Source organism: Phasianus colchicus, chromosome 9 (genome assembly GCF_987193195.1).
Source record: "Phasianus colchicus chromosome 9, bPhaCol1.hap1.1, whole genome shotgun sequence".
Lineage (NCBI taxonomy): Eukaryota > Metazoa > Chordata > Aves > Galliformes > Phasianidae > Phasianus > Phasianus colchicus.
Window position 1 is genome coordinate 10,899,758 of NC_143444.1, and position 21,967 is coordinate 10,921,724.

At 34.4% G+C, this 21,967-nt stretch overlaps 1 protein-coding gene across 3 annotated transcripts in view; it reads right to left on the bottom strand.

Moving 5' to 3' along the window:
• The window catches only part of KCNT2 (potassium sodium-activated channel subfamily T member 2), a 117,656-nt gene that overhangs the window by 31,629 nt on the left and 64,060 nt on the right, over window positions 1–21,967 (bottom strand). For all 3 annotated transcript variants that reach the window (XM_090146133.1, XM_031595796.2, XM_090146134.1), the window contains exons 11-16: window positions 21,041–21,205; window positions 19,427–19,563; window positions 15,500–15,563; window positions 11,164–11,272; window positions 3,742–3,850; window positions 784–840 (exon numbers count right to left, since the gene is read on the bottom strand). In XM_090146133.1, coding sequence (XP_090002259.1) covers window positions 784–840; window positions 3,742–3,850; window positions 11,164–11,272; window positions 15,500–15,563; window positions 19,427–19,563; window positions 21,041–21,205 — 641 coding nt within the window. The remainder of the gene's footprint in view (window positions 1–783; window positions 841–3,741; window positions 3,851–11,163; window positions 11,273–15,499; window positions 15,564–19,426; window positions 19,564–21,040; window positions 21,206–21,967) is intronic.

Sequence of the window (21,967 nt, forward strand, 5' to 3'; positions counted from 1 at the left end):
ACCAACAGCATGCTCATTCTATTCATAAAGACAGTCTCTTCAGATGTTCCTTCACAGATTGTCTGGTTCCTGTTTGAAGTGGTAAAGAATAATTGAAAATAACTTATGTAGGCAGGACTCATTTGATTTATGTCACTTTATCTGTAAGAAAGATTTTTCTCTGCATTTGCTCATCTGTTTGTTGTCTTCAGTATTTACCCAGAAGGTGTTTTTAGTTACCGTGCCTTGTATACTATCCTCTTTTCTAGAGCAAGAAAAGAAACAATCATTTTAAGGGTCCTTTACTAAGTGCGGCTAACGTTTTTTATCCAAATGCATTGTTAGTGGAAATGTTCCAAACCTTACTAATACCAAAACTTGCAGACCATGGGCCTCTGAGAACCTCTTACTTTACTGAAAGTTTACAAGGAAACAAGTTTCCATCTACGTGGGCTTTACTAGATATAGTGGAGGTATATGTATTTTTGTCAGAACATACAAGTGACAAATACGCTCTGTATTTTGCCTTTTGGAGCTGAGATCTCTAAATACTGCACCTTGTTAGTGTACATTTTGACTTTTTCAGTATCTTGACATAATTTGTTTTTCTTGAGTTTCTATTTTTTCTCACCCTTGGCACATTTTGTTCCACGGTTAATGAATATATGGTGAACATTTTTATTGCAACGGTATTAAAAACAGTGAATTATATATAGAATAGCAGAACTCGAAATCTAATTACAGAACAAAATTGTTCCATATTGGATTTTACTCCCTCTCCCCCCCCCAAACTGAAATGTTTACCTGTTCAGAGTCTGCTTGGTTCCAGTTAGTTGTCGAAAAGCTTCCCATGGTGCCGTTCTGTAACGATCACATGAAGTTCAGGTCAGAAATGCTACTTTCTTCCAGAACTTCGTATTGTATTATAAACTGTGTTAGAGTTCTATTAATAGATTGGAAGTGTTTAAAGGTAAATGTTAAGATTAATATTAATAAGTAAATTATAAATAAGAATAAAGATAGAAATGTTCTGCCTCATAATCTGAGTTCTACAAACATCTACTATGAGAATAAGATGAATTGCAACTAGCCTGTGCAACTGTGCATTGCAACTGTGAATATTACTAAAGCTAGATGGCATAAGCAGCAGCAATCTTCTTAATAGAAAGTTGGTCTGGTCAAAATTGCTTGGGAAATGAACATTTTCCCTAACCTGCTCACAGATTTATACTGGTAAATATGCTGTCTTTAATTTATGTGTGTTTCTTTTTCTTTACTGTTTATTGTCTTATCATTCTAATTAGGATAGTACAGAGTAATTATTTTTCCATGTTCTGCTGCTATTTATTGCTTCCAATTTGCAGTAATTTCCACGTACTTAGTTCTTTTCTGATAATCACGAAGCTTACGTTACTAAGTGTCACACTACTTCTTAGTAAGTATAGGAAGTGTCCAACTCTACGTAAATTAGCTGGTACTTGATTTATAGGAGGACAAACAGCTGCATTATTACTTTTGAGTCAATATTTGAGTCCGTTAGGGCTTTTTCAGTGCTTAAACATTCTGTAGTTCTCTGATAAACATTGCTTAGGATGACTTTTGGAAGCATCATTCTTCCAAAAAGCTTTGCAAAGGGGACAAGTCTGGCAGCTGGGAACATTGCTGTGGCTGAAAGCTTTCAGGACCTTCCTCAGCAGTGACTACAGCTACATGTGGCTGTGAACACCAGCTCCTAGCAGATCTAAAAGATGAGAGAAGCTGTCTGCTTCAAGTGACAGAGAGGGCTGGATCAGAAAGAACTCTAGGATAGGGACCCTGATAAAGCTTAATCACTATAAGAGCTCACTATGTGCAGGAACATCTGCTTGTTTATTTGAGTAGCAGGGAGAAATGTTTTAGTTTGAAGTTCTGAATTATCAATCAAACTACTTTCTGAATGAAGTCTTATCTATGGTATCAATTTGAACAAACACTCCCAATCGCTACAGTAAAGTTCCTAAGCTTGTGAATCAACAGTTAAATTAGATCTTTGGAAACATATTCCAGTATTTCCAGGTGATTTCAGAAGTTGTAAGAAATAAAAGGAGGAGAAGAAAACACCGGTCTGGGAATTACATATTTTGTAGCAAAGATATTGCATTTGAAATACTTGATCTTTTTTAACTTCTAGCATTGTGAAGACGATTTAAATTTGCTTCCTTTTCTTTCTTTCTTTCTTTCTTTTTTTTTTTTTTAATTTGAAGTTTATTTACCTTTAGTTTCTGTTTTTAACTTTAATGTATATATAGCTTGCTTTTAAAGAACAGTCACACATATTTAACTAATTTGTCTAGCATTAATACTCGTACTCTAGGGTATCCAAAGTTTGCCATTTGACAGTATCTTGGAATGCATTTGAAGTGAAATGCTCTGTTGAGTGCTGTCTAAAAAGATTGACATCTAAGCATCTTCACTTTTCCAGTCTTTTTGTCCTCATCTAGCAATTCTATGTTTTTGTAAATAGGATTCAAAGTAATATTGGCAATTATGTGCAAAAATGTATTTTTTCCTAGTATACAATAACCAATTTTCAAAGTAATAACCAGACAAGAAATCAATTACTTTAACAACCTTGATTACATCAATTAATTCTTAGTGGAAAAAAAAAAAGTACTTTTGTATTCTGCTGTAGTTACTTGAGCCAGGAATCAATACTAAATTATCAATATGCCTGAATTAGAAATGCTGATGTTCTCGGGCATAGTAGAAAGCGTTGCATAATGTCAGTTTTTGTGCCTATAGAAAACTCTCTGATATCTGCTAGGTATGCTATTCTTCTTTCATACAAAAATAATATGGAATAATCTTAAATGGCTCTGTATTCTGTTCATGTGCATGTCATGAAATGAGAACTAGGCAGATAGAAAATGTACGTCACCATGATTTTCAGGAGGCATGGAAACAATATTTTATTGCATTCTGATTAACTCAGATGCGACTTCAGACAGGGGCACTGAAGCCTTGATACCTGTTGTTGCTGGTAACAAAAATTCTAGCTATATTTCACCATTCCCTATCTTTGGCACAGGAGAATACTGTAAGTGCCATACGGAAGGTTAAATAACTCTGCTTATGAATATCAAGATATTACTGGACATGTAGTTATTTGAGAAAAACATGCATTTCTACTGCTGTCAAACACACAGTCTGCATGCGTGTACTCCACTTCTACAGATGTACTCAGATTTACTTGTTAATGCTTCTCTCTGCCCATGGCATTTTCTTTAGAATACCTTGGTGTTCCAAGTCAATAGCATAATAGGAATAATAGATGTGGTAGAATTCTTTTAATAAATATGGAGAAGTTCTAAGGTGATTATGCAGTCTGTAGAGACACCGTAATTCACTATGCCTTTCCAAACACGTATGTGGTGGTTATGTTAAAAACCATCTCTTTGTATGTGTATTTGCTTGCTCCTTGATGTCCATGCACTGAATCAAACATAATATTTGGTACGTTAGCAAAAAAAAAAAGTCAATGAACACTTTCTGTTGTGGATCTGACAACACTATGCAAGAAATTAAGTATTTCGAGTATGAGAAGGAAATCTTTTTTTAAATTATCATACCTTAACTAAAATATCTTGATGTCATTAAAGAGCTGAAAACACCGATTTGTTTTTAAAACTGAAGCAGTTGCCCAAGGTAAGCAATGTTATACAGAATCTCAGCTGCAACTTCTGCAAGGCGTGCCTTTGCTTGTTAATGGTAATGTGTACTTACTGTCCCCTGGAGGTATGAACCAGCAGTGTGATTAATGTAGAGGTAGCTGGACATATACAGTTTAGAGCTAGCATAGCATATTTGAATTCTTCTTCACACACAACATGATCTGTGGAAAAAAAAACAATATGGAACATTTTATAAAAATACTTTTCATTAAACAGAATTATAAATTCCTATATTTGCATAAGAAAATAGTGAAGTTAACAGGGAGAAATTGCCTCCAGATCTTCAGCATTCACTTTGACTTGGAGAGTAGCTATGTACAATTTACCCCATCTGTGCTACCTTTCAGATTGCATGACTGAAGTTAATTTTTCATTCAGATCCTATTTCATGTGCAGCTGCAGGACAGAGAGAGGATGCAACAGCCCTGTAAATCTAAATTCCACTATCCTGCTTCACTGATAGTTATGAGTAGGCCTAAATAACATAATTCAGTTTACAGATTTGCACCTTTTGCAGTTAATGTGATCTGGTACAGACATATCAAGCACAGTACAGAGATGTAAGTTCTGTACCATGCAATTTCTGTTTTCAGAAAATAGTACACACAGAGTACTGCAATGTAGGAGTATCTCCTCGATTAGATATGAAGTGCTGGTTTACAGACTGGTTGTTTGGCAGCTCTGGGATATTTGCACTGCACTAGCTTTTATTTTGTAGATTTGATTAATATTTGCCCCTGAAAACAGCCAATGGCTGCTGCTTCTGACAGGGGAAATTCATTTTTGATCTTTCTAAAGATCAAGGCCTATTTAAATGTCATAGGGAAAGACTGAGTTTTGTGAAGACACTGTCAAATGTAGAACAAACTGAGGTTTTTCTTCCCCTAAATACATTTCAATTATAGCAATTGTTTGCTGCACAAGGGATCTCAGACAGAAATGTGCTTTTCTAGTTGACCATGTGCCACTAATAAATCTATTTGAATTTTAACCTAAAGATTTTGAGATGATAAGGCATAGTCTACAACTTGGATGGAATATCTACGTTCCGTTACCTTTACAAAGATAGCAAAGATCTATGAAAATGAATACTAACTTCCCCATATTGAAGGAACAGGAAATTCATTTTTGAATTTGTGTAGGATTTTGTCAAGAAGTTCCCCTTATTTCTTCTTTAGAAAGATGTTGTAATATAGCTAATAATTTTGAAAACAGATCAAAGAAAATTATACAGAGAAATTATTTCATCATCTGCTATTTCATATCTTGTACTTGAACAAAAACGTACATGCTGACCTAATTATATACAGATGAAAAGGAGTAAATAATGGATGGCACAGTGCATGTGAAAAGTATATATCTCACTTAAATCTTTCATATACTCTATCATCTTTAATGTACAGCAATACTTTCTGGATGGTTTTTATGAATAATATTGCACAAACAGAGGATTGCACCTAGTAAAGAAAGAGGTGTCTGCTCTAGTCACCTTAATCACATGCATGTAAGGAATTTGCACTGTGTTGTCAAATGTCTTTACATAGGTCACCATGTCCACGGAACTCAGGACAAATTGTACTTCTCTTGTAGTCTTTGACCTTGTGTGAGCCACTCATGTATTTGTGTATCTGTAAAATGTATGAAAATAATTCCTACTTCAGAAGTGTTTTGAAGCTTTGAAATTCGTAGAGGTAACGAGAGCACTGAACAAAAGCTTCTTCAGCACTCTTATTACCATGATTAGAAATATTGTTCTTATTCATTGATAAAAACATAATCTCCAGACTATATAATAAAGCAGTCCTTCTTGATTCCTATTCAGCATTTTAGGAAGAAAAGGGAATGCTATGTAGAATACTTACTTATAAACAGTAAATCAGCTTTTAAGCTCAGTAAGTCTCAAGACAGGAATTTGATTTAATTCTGAATTTAACTTCTAAGGTTCATCTGCCTTTTTTATCTGACTTGCATGCATGCCTCAAAAATAGGTTTTAAAAAATCCAAAGGTTATGGAAAAGAATTGCATATTTTGACTCTTCACTGTATTAGGGACAAGTTTTGTTCTTGGTTGGACCAATACAAGGTAATTGGAACTAATCTTGTCTTATTCCAGAAACGTGTATATCGTTATTATTAGAATGTTCCTGAATTTAAGAGATGCTTATTCATGTTTTCAATTCATAGAAAAATGCAGCTTGTACTAACTTCTTCTATCTTCACTATAAGTCTTGACGTACAAGACAGAAATAGCACATTTTTCAAATTGTAACTCCCAGTAATGCTGCTTCTTTCTGTACACCTATTGATTTGTGCTGGCTTTTTTTTTTTTTTAATGGTGCTTATCATGTGAGTTGTTTGATTCTCTCTCCTTCCCCTCTAAGTTACATTTTCACATTAATAAAATGAATCTTTCATACTATATATGTCCTTTTCTTTCTTTTCTGTATTAATTTGAAACTTAAGTAGTGGTACTGTGGGTTTCTCCTGTTTGGCTGCAGCTAAATTCTTGTATTATATGGAGATTAGGTCAAGATGAACTTTTTTCTCTAATTATTTGAGAGATCACAGCTTGCCTATAATGTCATTGTGCTTTACATTTATGTTCAATACTCTTATTGTGGACATGTGGTGGGAGTTACGCATAATATTTAATGCTTTCTCTTCTAAACTGAGTAGGGAGGAAGCTGGGTGATGGTCCAGTAGTCTGGGAAACTGGTCAAATCCTGGCACCTGTGTTACTAATATCACCATATCAGTCATTCCATATGGCAGAGGAATAAACTGCAGTTCATATTGAATTGAATATTAAGGATGTCAAACCGATTTACCAAAATAGAAGAATTGCATTTATACAACAGAAATATGCCATTTAAATTTTTCAAAAGTTGTAGTTTCTGTGAAAATACTTTTTGGTAGAAAACATGTTAAGTCTGTCACAAATAGCAGTAATAATGCCACAAAGTGAGTTATGGCTTCTGTAATGTTATTGAAGGTTAAGTATATGCAAAATACTGATTTATGTCTATTGCATCAGCCACGTGGTAAGAATGTGTCAGGTCTATCTGACATAACTACTCTGAGAAACCTAGCTTTTCTTAATTTGATAAGTTAACCTTATTTTTTGCTAACATACCAGATAGAGAAAAATGTCCATTATCTCCAGAATATTTTTTTTATCCATGGTTGGATACATTAATCATCAGATGCATTCAATATCCATTTCCGCGAATCCGGACTATGTTCCTTTCTCATAATCCACAGAAGATTTAAAATCAGACTTCACCAATTTGAGCTAATTCATTAGTATATTTTGAGTAAATTAAGAATCACAAAATATGTTCCTGTTCCTGGAACTGTGATTATATAAGTTTTCTGAACATTCAAGGTAAAGATGTTTATTTTCTAGCAAGCATATGAAATTTATTAGTAAAACTCAGAAAATATGCAATTTATTCTGGTCTCTGAATTGAATAAATTTACTGTTCTACTGTAAATAACTTTCACTTTATTTTATGTTTGTGCTAAAATGCAATGCCAGATGCATATATTAAGGGTACACAGCCTTTTGTAGTCCTGTGTTTAGAGGAAAAGCTGAAGGACTAATAAAACCATTGGCAACTGCAAGTGAAGTAAAATGCAGTATTACTGAAAGAAAGATGAGGCATATGAAGGTATATGTATATTGGAAAGCACAGAATTATAAAAATGCTTGTGTTGGAAGGGATGTTAAAGATCATCTAGTTCTAACCCCCCTGCCGTGGGCTGGTTGCCACCCACCAGACCAGGCTGCCTAGTGCCCCATCCAACTTGGCCTTGAACACCCCCAGGAATGGGGCACATACTTTTCTGAGCAACCTGTTCCAATGTCTCACCACCCTCTGAGTAAAGAATTACCTCCTCATCTTTAATTTAAATATCCTCTCATTTAGTTTCAAGCCATTCCCCCTTGTCCTATAACTATCTGCCCGTGTAAAAATTCTGCCTCCGTTTTGTTTATAAGCACTCTTAAAGTACTGGAAGGCTGCAGTGAGGTCTCTCCAGAGCCTTCTCTTCTGCAAACTAAACAAACCCAACTCAACCTCAACCTTTCTTCATAGCACAGGTGCTTTTCAGGTCCCATTGAAGCATTATATCCAGTCACACAGAAAGATTTCCACTTCATTCATCCACTTCACATGTTTTGCCATTTTAAATAGAGATAGTTAAACAACACTGCAAAAAATAATGGAGAAAATAGAAGATGCAAGGGTCTGTCTCTGACATGGAGTGAAAATATGATGAGGAGCTACAAGATACGGTTTAGTTTGTGGTAGCAATGGTAATGAGAAGATGGTTGGACTAGATGATCTTACAGGTCATTTCCAACCTTGTGATTCTATGATTCTATGATAATTCCTTTTCTGACAGGACATATTATTCAGTACACAGTATCTCTATTCCCTCACTGTGATGATGAGAATAAGTTCTTGTACTCTCACTAAAGAGGAAAAAAAAGACAAAATATTGCCTACTACATAGAAATTAACAATGACTTGTCGTTTATACTGTTTCTAAAGCTTAAGACAGAACAGCAGACTTCCTTCGGGAGAATTAACTTAAGGTCTAAATTTCAGTACTATCTTGTGGCTAAAGTATGATGCTGAGAAGCTAGGTTCATAGTGTTTTAGAAGTTTTCAATTTAGTTAAAAGTAAAACATTTGTCAGGAGAACTTTTCTGAAGTCTGTGGGTTTTTTTCTTAAGTTCAGTAACTGTTTTTGAGAACTGTTGTCTCTAAACTTCCATGTAAAAACACACAATAAAAAATGGAAAAGTAACAGAAGAAGAAATTAAATTATTATTTCAGGTTCATAAAGATGCACAATATTGGTTTGGGGAACCTCTAGAAGAAAGGAGTCATTTTTAAAGGAATATCAAATTCAAAGGAAGCCTTTTGCATTAAGGCAGTAATAAAACAGTTCTAAATCATACTAGGAAAAGCACTTAAAAAATTGTTGCATATAGTTACAACAAATTTTATTTGTAAAGACTCTGGACGGAGTATAGTTTGTAGCCTACACTGGATATATATATCAGATCAAAGCAGAATTGAACAAGATTAGTAATCGCAGTGAAGTCATCCTAGGAAAAAATCTGCAGGCAAACATCATTCTAATGATTGTAAGTATTAGTGGGAAATATTTGTGATAGGTCATCACACATAGTATCTAGTAATGGTGTTTATACTGTGCTGGTAACCTGGCCAAATTTAAAGCTGCATTAAAAATTTCCTGTATAAGCAGTAAGATTAATTAAATCTTGTAGAAATGCTTGTAATTCTCTGCTATAAAATGTTGCATGGTGAAACTGTAAGACATAAGTAATACCATTTGCAACAAGCATGTGTGGAAATGGATGCAGTGATCCATTCAAAATAATTTTGAGAAGTAAGGTGCTCTATAAATATTTGGTCCTGCAATTCAGTAATTTGACAATTAATATTAGAGGAGGCTAATGTGGTAGAGAATATATAAGGTTTTCTCAAGACCTTCAAGAAGTAAGGAATATAAATGAAGACAGTGAGATAAAAGATTGATTAAGCTCAAAGGAAGGAAATATTAAAATGTTTTGTTTTGGGGTTGTTTCTGATTTGCTCGTTTTGCTTTGTTCTTTATTTTAATATATGATCCGAATTCTTCATCTGAGACTCAGGACACACGAGGGGGAAAAAACTCTCTGTTTTGCAAATCCAGTTTTATGTAGGTCACTCTGAAAGTAATGCTTCCTGTTTATTTCTGTAGAAATGACAGCAGGTACAAAGAACACAACAAATCTATTTGATAGAGCAAATTCTCAGCTACAAAACACTTTTTCAGCCTTTAACTGTGTATTTCCAACAGCAGTGAACAAGCGCCTGCATGCTGCGCCCATGAAAACACACACTAGAGAAGATGACCCACTGTTACTGCTCCCATTAGTGAAATGCACCACCTGCTGCCTCTCTGTGCTCACATCCACTGTTTGGTCTCTGGAAATGTTCAGCAAATGTCAGTGAATGCCATTGGGTGCTTTTTTTTTTTTTTTTTTTTTTTTGTATGGAGGACTTCAGCGATACACCTTTGCTTCATAAGCACATCTGTCACATGACAACAAAACATTATGCAATATTGACAGGAAGGTTCAACCTCTACTGCCATACCACCAACATCAACCTCTGACATTGTGGCCAGCATCACAAAATAGGAGGCATTACTTTCAGAGCAGTATATAAGCCCCTACAGAGACATTCAGGCATTCAGAATAATGAAACTCTCTTAAAAATACAACTAGTAGCAACAAATTAACAGTTACTAATAAAGAGAAGTGGCAAGGGGTAGAGAGAGTGGAGGGAAGAGATTGTTGTGCTATGTGGTTCTAAGGGGGAGATGAAAAAGCATCATCATCCTGTCACAGCATGAGTTTTGTTCCCTGCTGTGCTATCTCATAGTTTAAGGTTATACTTTTTTCCCCTCTTTCCAACCTTGTAGCAAATGCTGTAGCTTTTAAAATTTGAGCCTTAGCTGTTTCTCTGGATTCGTTATGTACTGAAATTTACTTCTTCATCACGTTCTTGGGATGATGAAGGAGACTAATATTTGTCCATTTCGTTTTTTTGAGTTTTGTATGAATCAACAATCCTTTCTTGCTTAGAATATCCTTCAAGAAAACTGAATTTTCAAAATTACAGTTGAAAAGGAAAGCTTTTCCCCTGCTTCATGGTGCTACTTTTCCAGAGAGAAGTAAAATGAATTGTTATTGTAAAGAGTATTCATATATTTTGCACATAAGTATACGTGTGTGCATGGATATATATGTGTATGACAGAGAGACATAGAGATCCACCTACACAATGCTGAGAAAGTTTCTGAATTTAGAGCTAGTAATCCATTCTTATGAGAGAGGATTTATCTGGATTTCTTAACATCATTTTGCATTTTTTATTTTCCAAGCTATGAATTTCACTGGATACAGAACTAAATTATATTTCTCTTTCCAAAATATTTGAAAGGAAAAAAAATCTTTTCATATGAGCTAGAGAAAAGCATCCCATTGTAAAGATTTTTTTTTCCAATTGTTTCTCGAATGAATTTTGACCTTTTCTAAGTAGGTCTTTTCATATATCCCTTGGAAACAGTATGCTATAGAAGTCAGAAATGATTTAAAGGCATGGATAAAACCTACCTGGATTTATAATTGAGGAGTAAAATGTATGATTTATCATGTAACACTGTGCTATATAAAATGAGTATCCTTCAAATGCTTATTTATAAGAGCCTAATACAGAAATGGTATTTTACTATTGAGAGGATATATTAACCCATAGTACTTGAAAATGTTATGCTTTTAATGAGCTTCTAACTAGTAAATACACTTGGGGAATCTCCCTTTGATTGTCATTCATGAAACAAGCTGCCAAATACAAATAAGTGGTTCAAATGGCTGAAATCTCACACTTACCTGCAAACTTGATATGGAATTTATTCTCAGGTTTCAGTATTTGGACATACAAAGGGCAGTTCGGGGCAAAGTCTTTAACAGCCCATGCTCTTAAAATGGTTTGATGATCCTAAAATAAAAAGTAAGAAATCATAACAATAAAACATATGTAATCACAATGATACAGTAGAAAAATAATGATTTACAAATCTGTATTGCAGGAAATTCATTTTGAAACTATACAACACCATCTGGTATGGATATTTATGTACCCCTTACATATAATATGTAATGTTACTTATATATGACGTATATGTGAATATACACACATACATTTCATCAGCTACTGATCATAGGATTCCAAAAGATTTTCCAGCCTGTTAGTTTTTCCTGCCTGTTACTGTCAAGAGTGAGTTAATGATAGGAATAATACTCCTATTCCATGAAAGTGTGCAGTAATATATCCACTAATTCATATAATGAATGTAATGAGGCATGGCTAATTTCAATGTATTAGTGATCAATTTTTATTTATTTCAGAACTAGAAAGGAGTAATTAAGAGCTGCACTTAGGAAACAATGTTTGAGTTGAAATGTCTTGCCTAGTCATGAAATTGGTGCTATGAATAGATAATATGTAAAGAATGATTCATTGTGTTTGCAGCATTTGCGATAAGAAAGGCTTCCAGACTCATGAACTCAAGGGAAAATCTTTGCCTTTTACTTAATTGACATTTTCAAACCATGATGTTTTAATGTCACTTGAGATGGTAGCGAGTAGTTTTTGCACTAGAAATACTGGAATGAAATCATAACAGGAAGACCTTTTGAAGATGGTAAAATGCATTAGTCCATGTGTTTTGAATTAACTTTTTATGAAAGATGTAGGATTACTGCATTGATTCAGGAAATTACAGAACTTAGCTGTATCATGCTCTAAACTTTGCTTGTATAAAGTCACATTTTCTTCTCTTTTTCTGTCATATATGATTTCTTATGAGGGGGAGTGGTTGCGTTGATTTTGTTTTTGGAGGTCCTTCTTTGCATTTGGATTTTTTTTTTTTCCCTGTTTAGTTTCAGGAGACCGAAATGCCAGCATACTTCAGCAGTAGCAAATGGCTAGGTAATGGGACAGAAGGAGGTCACAGAGATACACTACAGAAGCCAGTTGTTTTGAGGTGGATTTGGGACAGATTTGAATGTCTGTAATATTGCAGGTTTGTTATCTGTTACTTTATACAAAAGGTGCCAAGAAAATATAGTCATCTGCAGTGATAATATAATTTCATTGCAGAGTTTGAGGTTACAAGATTCCTCACTGCACTTCTGATAGTAGTCATGCAAAAAAAACACATTGGTCTGTAAAATGGTGAGAAAGAGCTATTTCCTGGTACACTACATGAATAGAAATGTAGCTTAGATTTAATAAAATTTAGGTGACTGTTTTTATTCTTAAGGATTATACAAGGAGCTAAAATTAGACTTACTGTGATAAACCAAAGCTGCACCACCAAACACATTCAATTGTATTCTTCAAGCCCTGTTTACTCGTCCTCTGTTGTTCTCATTGTTATTCATATATCCTCTTTGAAATTTTTTTAGAAATATTTTCTCTATAAAGCATTACTATTTTTTGGAAGGTGAAAGAATTTCTAAAGTTGAGAATGAATAAAGCTCACTACAGTTGTTAAAATGCAAATGTCGTTAGAAAGAAAAAAATTACTGAACCTAGACCTATAGAAGTAGGTGTTGATTAATTTCAAACTAAAATATTTTTAGATAATTATAAAAGAATGGGAAAGATACTTAAAAACTCTCGATCATTTGGCACATTCACAGTTTCAAAAACTTCTAAATATATATTGTTCTGCATTTGCTATTTTTTTGAAGCAATTTACAAACATGTAACATATATAAAGTAGGTACTTAAAAACTTTATCAGTTTCATGAGATCGTCTTGGTGTGCATGTACTATCAATATTTCCCTTTTTATTTCCGTTGTCATAAGCATATGTTTGTGTACAAAAGCTGGTTATTTAGGATTCTCACAAAATTAGAATTTTTCCCCGGTTACTCTCAATTTCTTCTCTGGAGAAGCACTCCAGGGATAGAAATGAAAATACAAGTAGGAATTTTACGTGCTTAGATTCAATCTATTTGTGTAGTATTTGTGGCTCTCCCTTTTACATTTCTAGTAACTTATATACTACTTTGTGGTGACGAAAAATTTTGACATTTTTAACACATAAAAAGGCATTAAATATGTATGTATTATAACTAGAAACAGCTAATGCAAAAGTATGCTTCTATCCTTGTTACACACTATATGTTTCTTTGGGAGGTGAAGGAAAAAATATATTCCCTTCCATGTGTGTTTGCAGGTCACACCTGCAGTCAGTGATCAAAAATCACCAGACACACTCATGGTGGTAAATATAGAGGTGATATTTCAGTTACTGTAGCAAAAAACTACAAATTTTAAAGTAAGTGTAGCAGGAAGTTACATTATCAGAACTCAAAACAAGACTTTAAATAAATTTTCCTATTTTAATGTGTTTGACACTTGAAAATCACTGTGACTTGGATTAACGGTATAATTATGTCATGCAATTTGATTAAAGGAAGGAAAAAAGTGTAAGCTTGAACTCAGCCATCTATGAATTTTCAGAAAGGGTCAGAAGAAAGGTTTTGGCAGTAGAAGTCATCTTTCATATATTTCTAGCCCCTACTAAGAAGTTATCTATAGGATAGTTCAAAGGATAGTTCCCATCACTCACTGCATTCGACCAGTAGATGCAGTGTTTCAGGAAACTGTTTTGTGGACCAAATTAATACAGGCAGCCCACTAACTTTACTGACCAATTTCACGGTCTGGCAAGGACTACGTCTCTAAACCTATCAATTAAAAATAAATAAATAAATAATAAACAACAAATTGTCATCTATACATAAGTGCAATTTGAATTCACTTTAGGAGTTGCATAGTTGCATCCTACTGTGTGAAACAGATGCCTTTCCTGTGTTATATAGCAGAAGAGCAGCTTACTTCTTGGTCTGAGGTGTCAAAAGTGCATTTGATATTGTAAAACTTGGCAAAGCTTTGTCTTGCCAGAGAAGAGAGAATTTCTGGTAGAAGATTTTGGAAAGCTAAAAAATTCTTGGTCTGACTACTCAAGTCCCTACTTCTCCAAGTAAAAAAGGAAGTAATATTTATGAAGTAACTGTCTGACATCTGTTACTACATTTCTGAACTATCATTAATACCCATGGTCAGAAGCAACACAAATTTAGGCAACAGAATTTAACTAACAAAATAGCAAGTAACAAGCATCTATCAAAACTGCTGGTTGCAACTATGACAGATGAGTAGATCCTCTGCTGAGTACTAGAGATGGAGAGAGAAAAATCCTCTCTGCCTTTGAAAAATCACTTCTAACAACAGCTGTTCTGGTAAGAGATGTCCTCAATGCATCTGTTAATTTTTGACAGCTGTCACATGTAGGACAGGATCCAATGCATTTCTCAAGCTCAGCAGGATTAAAAAATCGGTTGTAGACTGTTGTAGACTAACACTGACCTGGAGAAAGATGGAAACTGTCAGCTCAGTGACAAACTGTAGCCTTGTGTATTGTTCAAGTCCTTAGTAGTGCCTAGAGCTGGAACAGTATAGGAAATTCTATTTCCTTTCAGAGGTTTAGGAGGCAGTAAAGGAAAACAAACAAACAAACAAAAAAATAGGAACAAACTTGCCCCATATTCCCTGTGCAAAGGAAATCTAAACAACAAAAACAGAGATGGAGGTGAAATCTTATAGAGAAACTTCAAATTATACTGATCCCAGGAGTCTCGCTGTTACAGCTCAGATGCCTGACTTATTTCATTCTCCTTTGGAAGCACAGACTGGAAGACTTACTTGAATTTTAATGTTCTGGGATTTCTAGGCTCCCAAGTTTCTGATAGACTTGGGAGTTGAGACATGAGCTAGCAGGATCCAAGGCTGATAAATGGAAGCTCAAAATCCTGTTGCTCGCAGCTCCAGGGACCTCTAATGGCAGGCTTTGTTATAGAACTTTAAGCACTTAAGGGTCTGAGATCTCTAGCAAATCCCTGAAGGCTTTCTTCAGACAGTTTTGAAACTGATAGTTTTCCTATAAACAATTTTTATGAATTGACAAGATTCCAGCAAACGTTTCCTGACTGGAAAACTGAAGTTTTACTAAAGTTAATTCCATTATGCAAAATTTGTATCTTTAATCAGCTAACTTTAATCTTGTGCTCTTAGAAGAAGTCTGAGAGGGTACAAGGGAAACAAACATCAGTATAAACATTCATTCTCGGTCATTTCTTCAGAACTTACAGCTGCTGTTCTGTCCACCTCACAGCGGCTACTTAGAATGAAACAAGCTTCAGCATCATCCATTCTAGAAAAATGAGGGAGAACACCTTGTTACACACAAAAAAACCCTACGACCTTTTGTTGATTCATGTTTCACATTTTATGGTCTTATGTGATTGTAGATACAGAATACAGAGAAAGAAGTCTATCTGCTTTCATGCATTATATGAATGTCAACAACACTCCTCTGTATACTCGCTCACAGTATGCCAGTACTTCTTGGCTAGGTTCTAGGAAATTTTCTTCCCTTTGTTCCTATAGAAGCTGTGCCAAAGTAAAAAAAGCAAGGTGGCCTCAAGCACAATTACCTTGCAAATTAAGTTTTTATCAGCCACGAATATAAAAAGGTGAATTAATAGCTTGAATTCTAGCTTGAAGGTACAGTATAGGTGAAGTCACAAGGGAATTTGAATACTAATCTGTTGTATGTGTAAGAGAATAGTTTTATAGGCTTGTCAGCTTTCCTCTCATTAAGGACTCAGGGTTGTAGGTAAGTGAGAATAAAAGGTCATTCCTTGATGAGAAAGAAGGGTAAGCCAGAGAAGGACTGCAATAAGAGGTGAAGTGATGGACTGTGTAAATAATATTTCCAAAATGTTCAGAAAGAATTGAGGTGATATATATTAAAAACCTAAGCATTGTTTTAGCGAAGTAAAAATAAGAGCTTGTGTAAGAAAATACTGGCAACGTTTGAGTTCAGTCTACATAGGGTGCTCTACAAGATGATCTCAAACATATGATCTACAATATTTTACTGGTTTTATTTGAGCAGCAAAAATTAAGATCCATTTTTAACAACCTGCAACTAAAGTTGACGAATAGTTATCCGTATTAAGAAGCCAGATAAACTGAGTAATAACCTTTTAGAACCTTTTAGTTTATGACTATAGAAATAGTGAATTTGTGTGTTTTGTGTGTGATCCCTCAGAGAAAATATAAATGAAAAAGAAGGATAAGGTAATTATATGTTGTCCCCTAGACAGCAAACAGTAGGAAAAAAAGGAGAAGCCTCAGACTGAAGTACTTGAAATGCAAAAAAAAAAAAAAAAAAAAAGTGACAAAATCAACTGTGTATTTCTAAAATAGTAATGTCAAGTGCAGCTTACACAGAGAAGTGAGAATGGGCAATTCTAAGCAGTGATTAAGAAAAAATCATGGGATCTATATGAGTAGCTTCAGATAAGCATGAGAGCAGCAGTGGTAAGGTCTTTAAAAAAAAAAAATCAACCAAAAAATGTAGGAAAGAAAATTCAGTGAAATTAGTGATGGAACAGCATTTGATGAGAGATGATAACTAGGATCAACAGTATATACAGATGATTTTGTGGGAAATGAAACCTCATTGATCATATTCACCTTTTCCTCCGGTGCTTTTTAGAAGCTTCTTGAATCACATCAGCCACAGTTGGCAAGGATAATTCCCTTGATACTAACATTCAGTAGATACCATGAATTTAGACAACAGAAACACTGCTATATTAGAACCCAGAATATCCTTATAAAAGGATAATTCTATCAATTTTCTAATAACAAGAAAAGCTTTGTCAATTTTTATATGCCATTAAATCTGAAAAATAAAATTGTTCTATTGCTTAAGAATGGCAGAATTTGAAGCGACTTGATACACTGAAATATTGAAATAAATTAGTGAAAATAATAATAAGAAAGAAGCATAAAGTAAAGGAAGAGTGGATAAGAAGAGAATTAAGATGTGTGCTGGGTTCACTGAAGTGGAAAAGTTTAAGAAGAGAAAAACTATTTTTTAACAGCATGGGAGACAGCTGTAGAGCAAGGAAATATAAAGTTACTTTCTAGTAATAGTCTGCATGAAGAACAAGGGTTGTTTTTATCAGTTACTGTGTAGATATCTAATTGTACTGATGCCCAGTAGAAGTAGCAGTGTTGTTAAACCACAACAGATTGTTTTTAATTGTTTTCCCAAAGAACAACCAAAAATTGCAAAGTGAAACTTTCAAAGGTAGAAAGCAAGAATGAGTATTGTTTTTGTAGTCAGATGGTGTAGTAGGACATAGGAAAATAAAGTTCTCAGTTAACTATTTACTAAATATGCAGTACATCAATTTTTGGTATTCCCTTCCTTCCTTTTGTAGTGTGACCTTTATCATGATATTTTGGCATTGCAATTCATGTATAAGTATAAATTTTGATAAATAGAAAGATACTTCTTGTTGGTTTTTTTTTAATTGTGTGTGTGTGTGTGGGGGGGGGGGGGGGGTGTTAAACATTATTTTGTTTTGGGAGGGACTTTTTATAAGGGCAGGTAGCAACAGAATGAGGGAAAATGGCGTTAATCTGGAAGAAGGTAGATTTAGAATAGATATTGGGAAGAAATTCTGTACTGTGAGGGTTGTCCAGAGAGGTTGTGGAGGCATTCAAGGCCAGGCTGGATGGGGCTGTGAGCAATATAGTCTGGTGGGACGCATCCCTGCCTATAGCAGGGGGTTGGGACTAGATGATCTTCAAGGTCCTTTCTAACCCAAACCATTCTATGATTTTATTTATTAGAAACTGTTTACCATGTGTCTTGCTATCTTCTCAGTACACTATATTCTCATTAAAAGGAATATAGCAAACATCTCAGGTTCTGGTTTATAGATCAAATTAAACATCCTATTAAGTTCCCACTGTGCTTTTTCCCTCAGGAGAGGTGGAAAATTATTCTGTGACAGGTACATTCAATTGCATGTTCTGCAGGAAACAGGTATTTCATTGAGTGCCTCCAGGTTATTATAAGTGAAATTCATTATTATCTGTAGGGAACAGTCTAATTTTTCTTAATGTGTAGAACAAACGTTAGCCAAATTCCCCTATGAATTCCTCCTTGAAAATGAGCAACAAAGTGGAAAAAAAAAAGGAACCACTTTTTGAAAGAAGTTCATAATCCTGAACAAAGATTTTCTGCATTTTAAAGTAAGGTAGCTATGTAAAGGTAGCTATTTTTTTCAGTAGCAGAAATTTGAAGATAGCACTGCTTGCTAGACTTCTCCCAGATTCTTCAGAATAATTCTTTAGAAGTCTGAATGACACAAGTACTGATGTATTGGCTTGATTTTACATATCTGTATTAGTTGATTAATTTAAGTGAAGACAGGTAAGTTCTTATAAAAAGCAGTGCAGATAGATTAAAACAGTTATTTGAAAAGAATCACCTTCCTCTTTGGAGTCTGAAGAGACAATCCTCCTACACAAATTCCACTGTGAATTCTTTCCCACCTTTAAGTGATTGAGCAATGGTGGTTGGTTTTGGTAGTCTTTGTGGGGTTTTTTTGGTTTTTTTTTTTTTGAGAAACTGTGTTTGACTGATATGTTTTGATTACTGTCATTCAATATTAACTGGAAAAGAGGGTTTTTTTTAGAAGTGGTAGAAAATGTGTGCTAAGAGCAAGATCCTGAGGGAAGAGTATATAGAGGTAAATTAGAGTTGTTGCTTATGTTACCAGGCGGAACTTATTAAGAAAACAAGACTGTACAAAGTATTCAAAGGTTGATAATTACTTTTGTTCACTTTTTCTCCCCTTCAGTTGGCTTACTATCTGTGCACAAGAACAAAACTTCTAGCATTATCGGCAGTTTTAGAATTTTCAACACAGCTTTTTTTAGTGAAATTATAGGCACTCTGTTTCAACACCTTAAAAAAAAAATAAAGAAAAAAGGAACAAAAATAGTGATAAAAAGAGTGGTCAAATGAAGAACTTACAAATATGTTCCTTGAAAATTTTCAGACTTAAGGAAAAAACAAATATAATTAAGATCCCTGTTTTCTAAATAAACATACTTTCCTTCTAGCTTTTGTTGTTTGTCAAACTTCTTAATCAAAGAGTATATGTGAAACAAGGTAGTAAATAAGTGTTAGCTATATTTGCCTACTTTGCTCTCAACAGGTCTTGATCTTTTAGTGCTGAGCCTTGGAGATAGATAACTCTTTGAGACCACATCGGGATTTGTAACACTCTCCGGACCTGAGCATCCATTTCAGTAGGACACAAAATAACAACATAATAGTCCTGCCAAAAACATAATGAGGAATAATCATGTTAGTATTTGATGATACCATTTGTTGTTGCCAGGAGGTGAATCAACAGACCAAGGATATATTAAACCTCTGTGATAGTTCTCAAATTTCATTGACAAAAGTAACTTAAATACAAATGTTTAAAATATGGAGTTATTCCTAAATGAAAATAGAAGAGTACTCATAAAAGACTTTAAGGTGACCACTAGAATTCTATTACATTTTTGTTTCTATGAAAGCATAAATTTTTTAGACACAGTTCACTTTTCTGTCATTACAGCTGGAACATGTAGGAAACTTTCCACAATTAAAACAATTGTTTTCACCATCCCTATTACTCCTTGAAATCTTTTCCTCTGCATTAATGGGCAGATCCAAATTTTGCTTCCTGTACAGACAGTCTCTATTAGAAATAAGGTTACCCTGACATGTATATGGTTGTGTGTGTGAGAAGGAGAGACAAGTGGAATGTAAGGGGAGAGACTGAGAGGTTAGGACAGTCTCGATATGAAGTCTTCCTTATCACACACAGTCCTCTGCTGGAAGCTTACTTCCAGCATCATCTGTATCCTCCAGCTTCCCACTTCAGTTGTGAAGGGAATGTATATAATTTCCTTCATGCTACATAAGTAGTATTAGGACTTCTCTTACTTTGTCTGTATCACAAAGACTGACCAATTATTAATATGTGAAATACTGGATTTCCCTGTACATTTGTTTGGACTTCTTACTACCTGATTAATTTGGAGAATATTTTGCATTTGGTATTTGTCATGCTGCTGCTCAGCCATTTTGTGGGTTTTTGCATTACATAATTAAGTGTGGTGCCATAGGTAATGGTAAAAGACAGGCAGAGATGATTTTCTAAAATAAATGGTTTATAGAAAAGCTAATGATGATGAATCAAAATTGCTACCTCATATAAATAATCTTTTATATGATTGGAGCAAGTTATGTAATGTCTGTATTAACTACTGAATGTGTACAATGAGAAAAACTTTGTTTGCAACCTTAAAAGGTCTTTGCTTCTATTTTTTCCTTCTCCAAAAGTATCTTATCTTCCAAAAAAAAAAAAAAGGAAAGAAAAATGCTAAAACCAAAATATGCTTTGACTTGTTGAGGAGCTTTGGATCCCCTCTGAAGAAAAAAACAGGAAAAAAAACTCAACAGTTTCCATTTCTTTTCTACTCTGAAAGGAAAAATAAAGAGTAAAAGGATGCTGCATGGGAATAGCTGTTTCTAAAAGGACTAGCATAATTCAACAAGACAATAATTCAGTCCCTTTTACCTCAATTCAAAACAAATGTCTCCATACTCAATTTCTCAACAACTCAACTTCTGATTGCAATTCTAGATTCTCAGTTTAGCCAACTATTTTTATATTCAGCTTTACAATCTAAAAACCATTCCAGAACACTCCAAAAATCAGTGTTACGAGATTCTTTTCTTTTTTCTTTCACTTCAAATACCTGCAGCCTAGGGTGAGCATAGAATTCATTTAAGAAATCCATAAGTAAATCAATCTTCAGAGAGCTGACACACAGCACAACATGTTTTTCCGTCTGAGCTCTGTGTCGACTGTAGTTGCCACCGGACTTCTGTCTCTCCATCCACAAATAAGCCAGCTGTTCAAACTGTAATAGATATGTGTCAGTTAAATATAGTCAAGCAGCTGTGCAGTAAAAGTGTATCACTTAAATACGTTGCATTGTTCAGGTCATGCCTTTATTGAATGATGCTGTTAGCACCCAATGTACTTTTCTTTGTAAAAAGTTCTCGGTATATGGGTTAGATTGATAGAAGGATTACAGAAAAATGTGGAAGTATGGCCAGTCTCTATTGCAAATAGCTGAATAACTTCATTAAAATATCATGTGACACCCAGCCCTAAAATTTCAGAAAAAAGTGAAGACTATGTTGTTTGCTATCTTGGTCATATTTTTCACATCTCTGAGCTGTTTTTCCAGGTTAATATGAGTATAAATAATTAGAAACACCATTTTACTTTGGGCAATGACTGTCTTCAGAAATTTTATAGTGCTCTGAAGGTGACCATATCTGTGTATTACCATCCAATTTATATACTTACTAATATGACTTATACATATAGATACCACTTAAATACATGGCAGCTGTCAATTTTGCATTTTTGCATTTGCCATCTGAATGATGTATGCAGTCTAACAGTAAAATCTGTTTTGTACTGTAATGAAAGGGAAACCTAGTGTGTAAGTTAGGAAGTATGAAAGAATTATTACGAATATAAATTTTGTTCCACTAATCAGAATCTTTTAAACTAAAGACAATATTGTAATAATCCGTGCCTTAATATAATTCATAAATACCATCTCAAAGTGTTTTGTAATACGCATTTAATCCTGAGCTCAATTTAACCA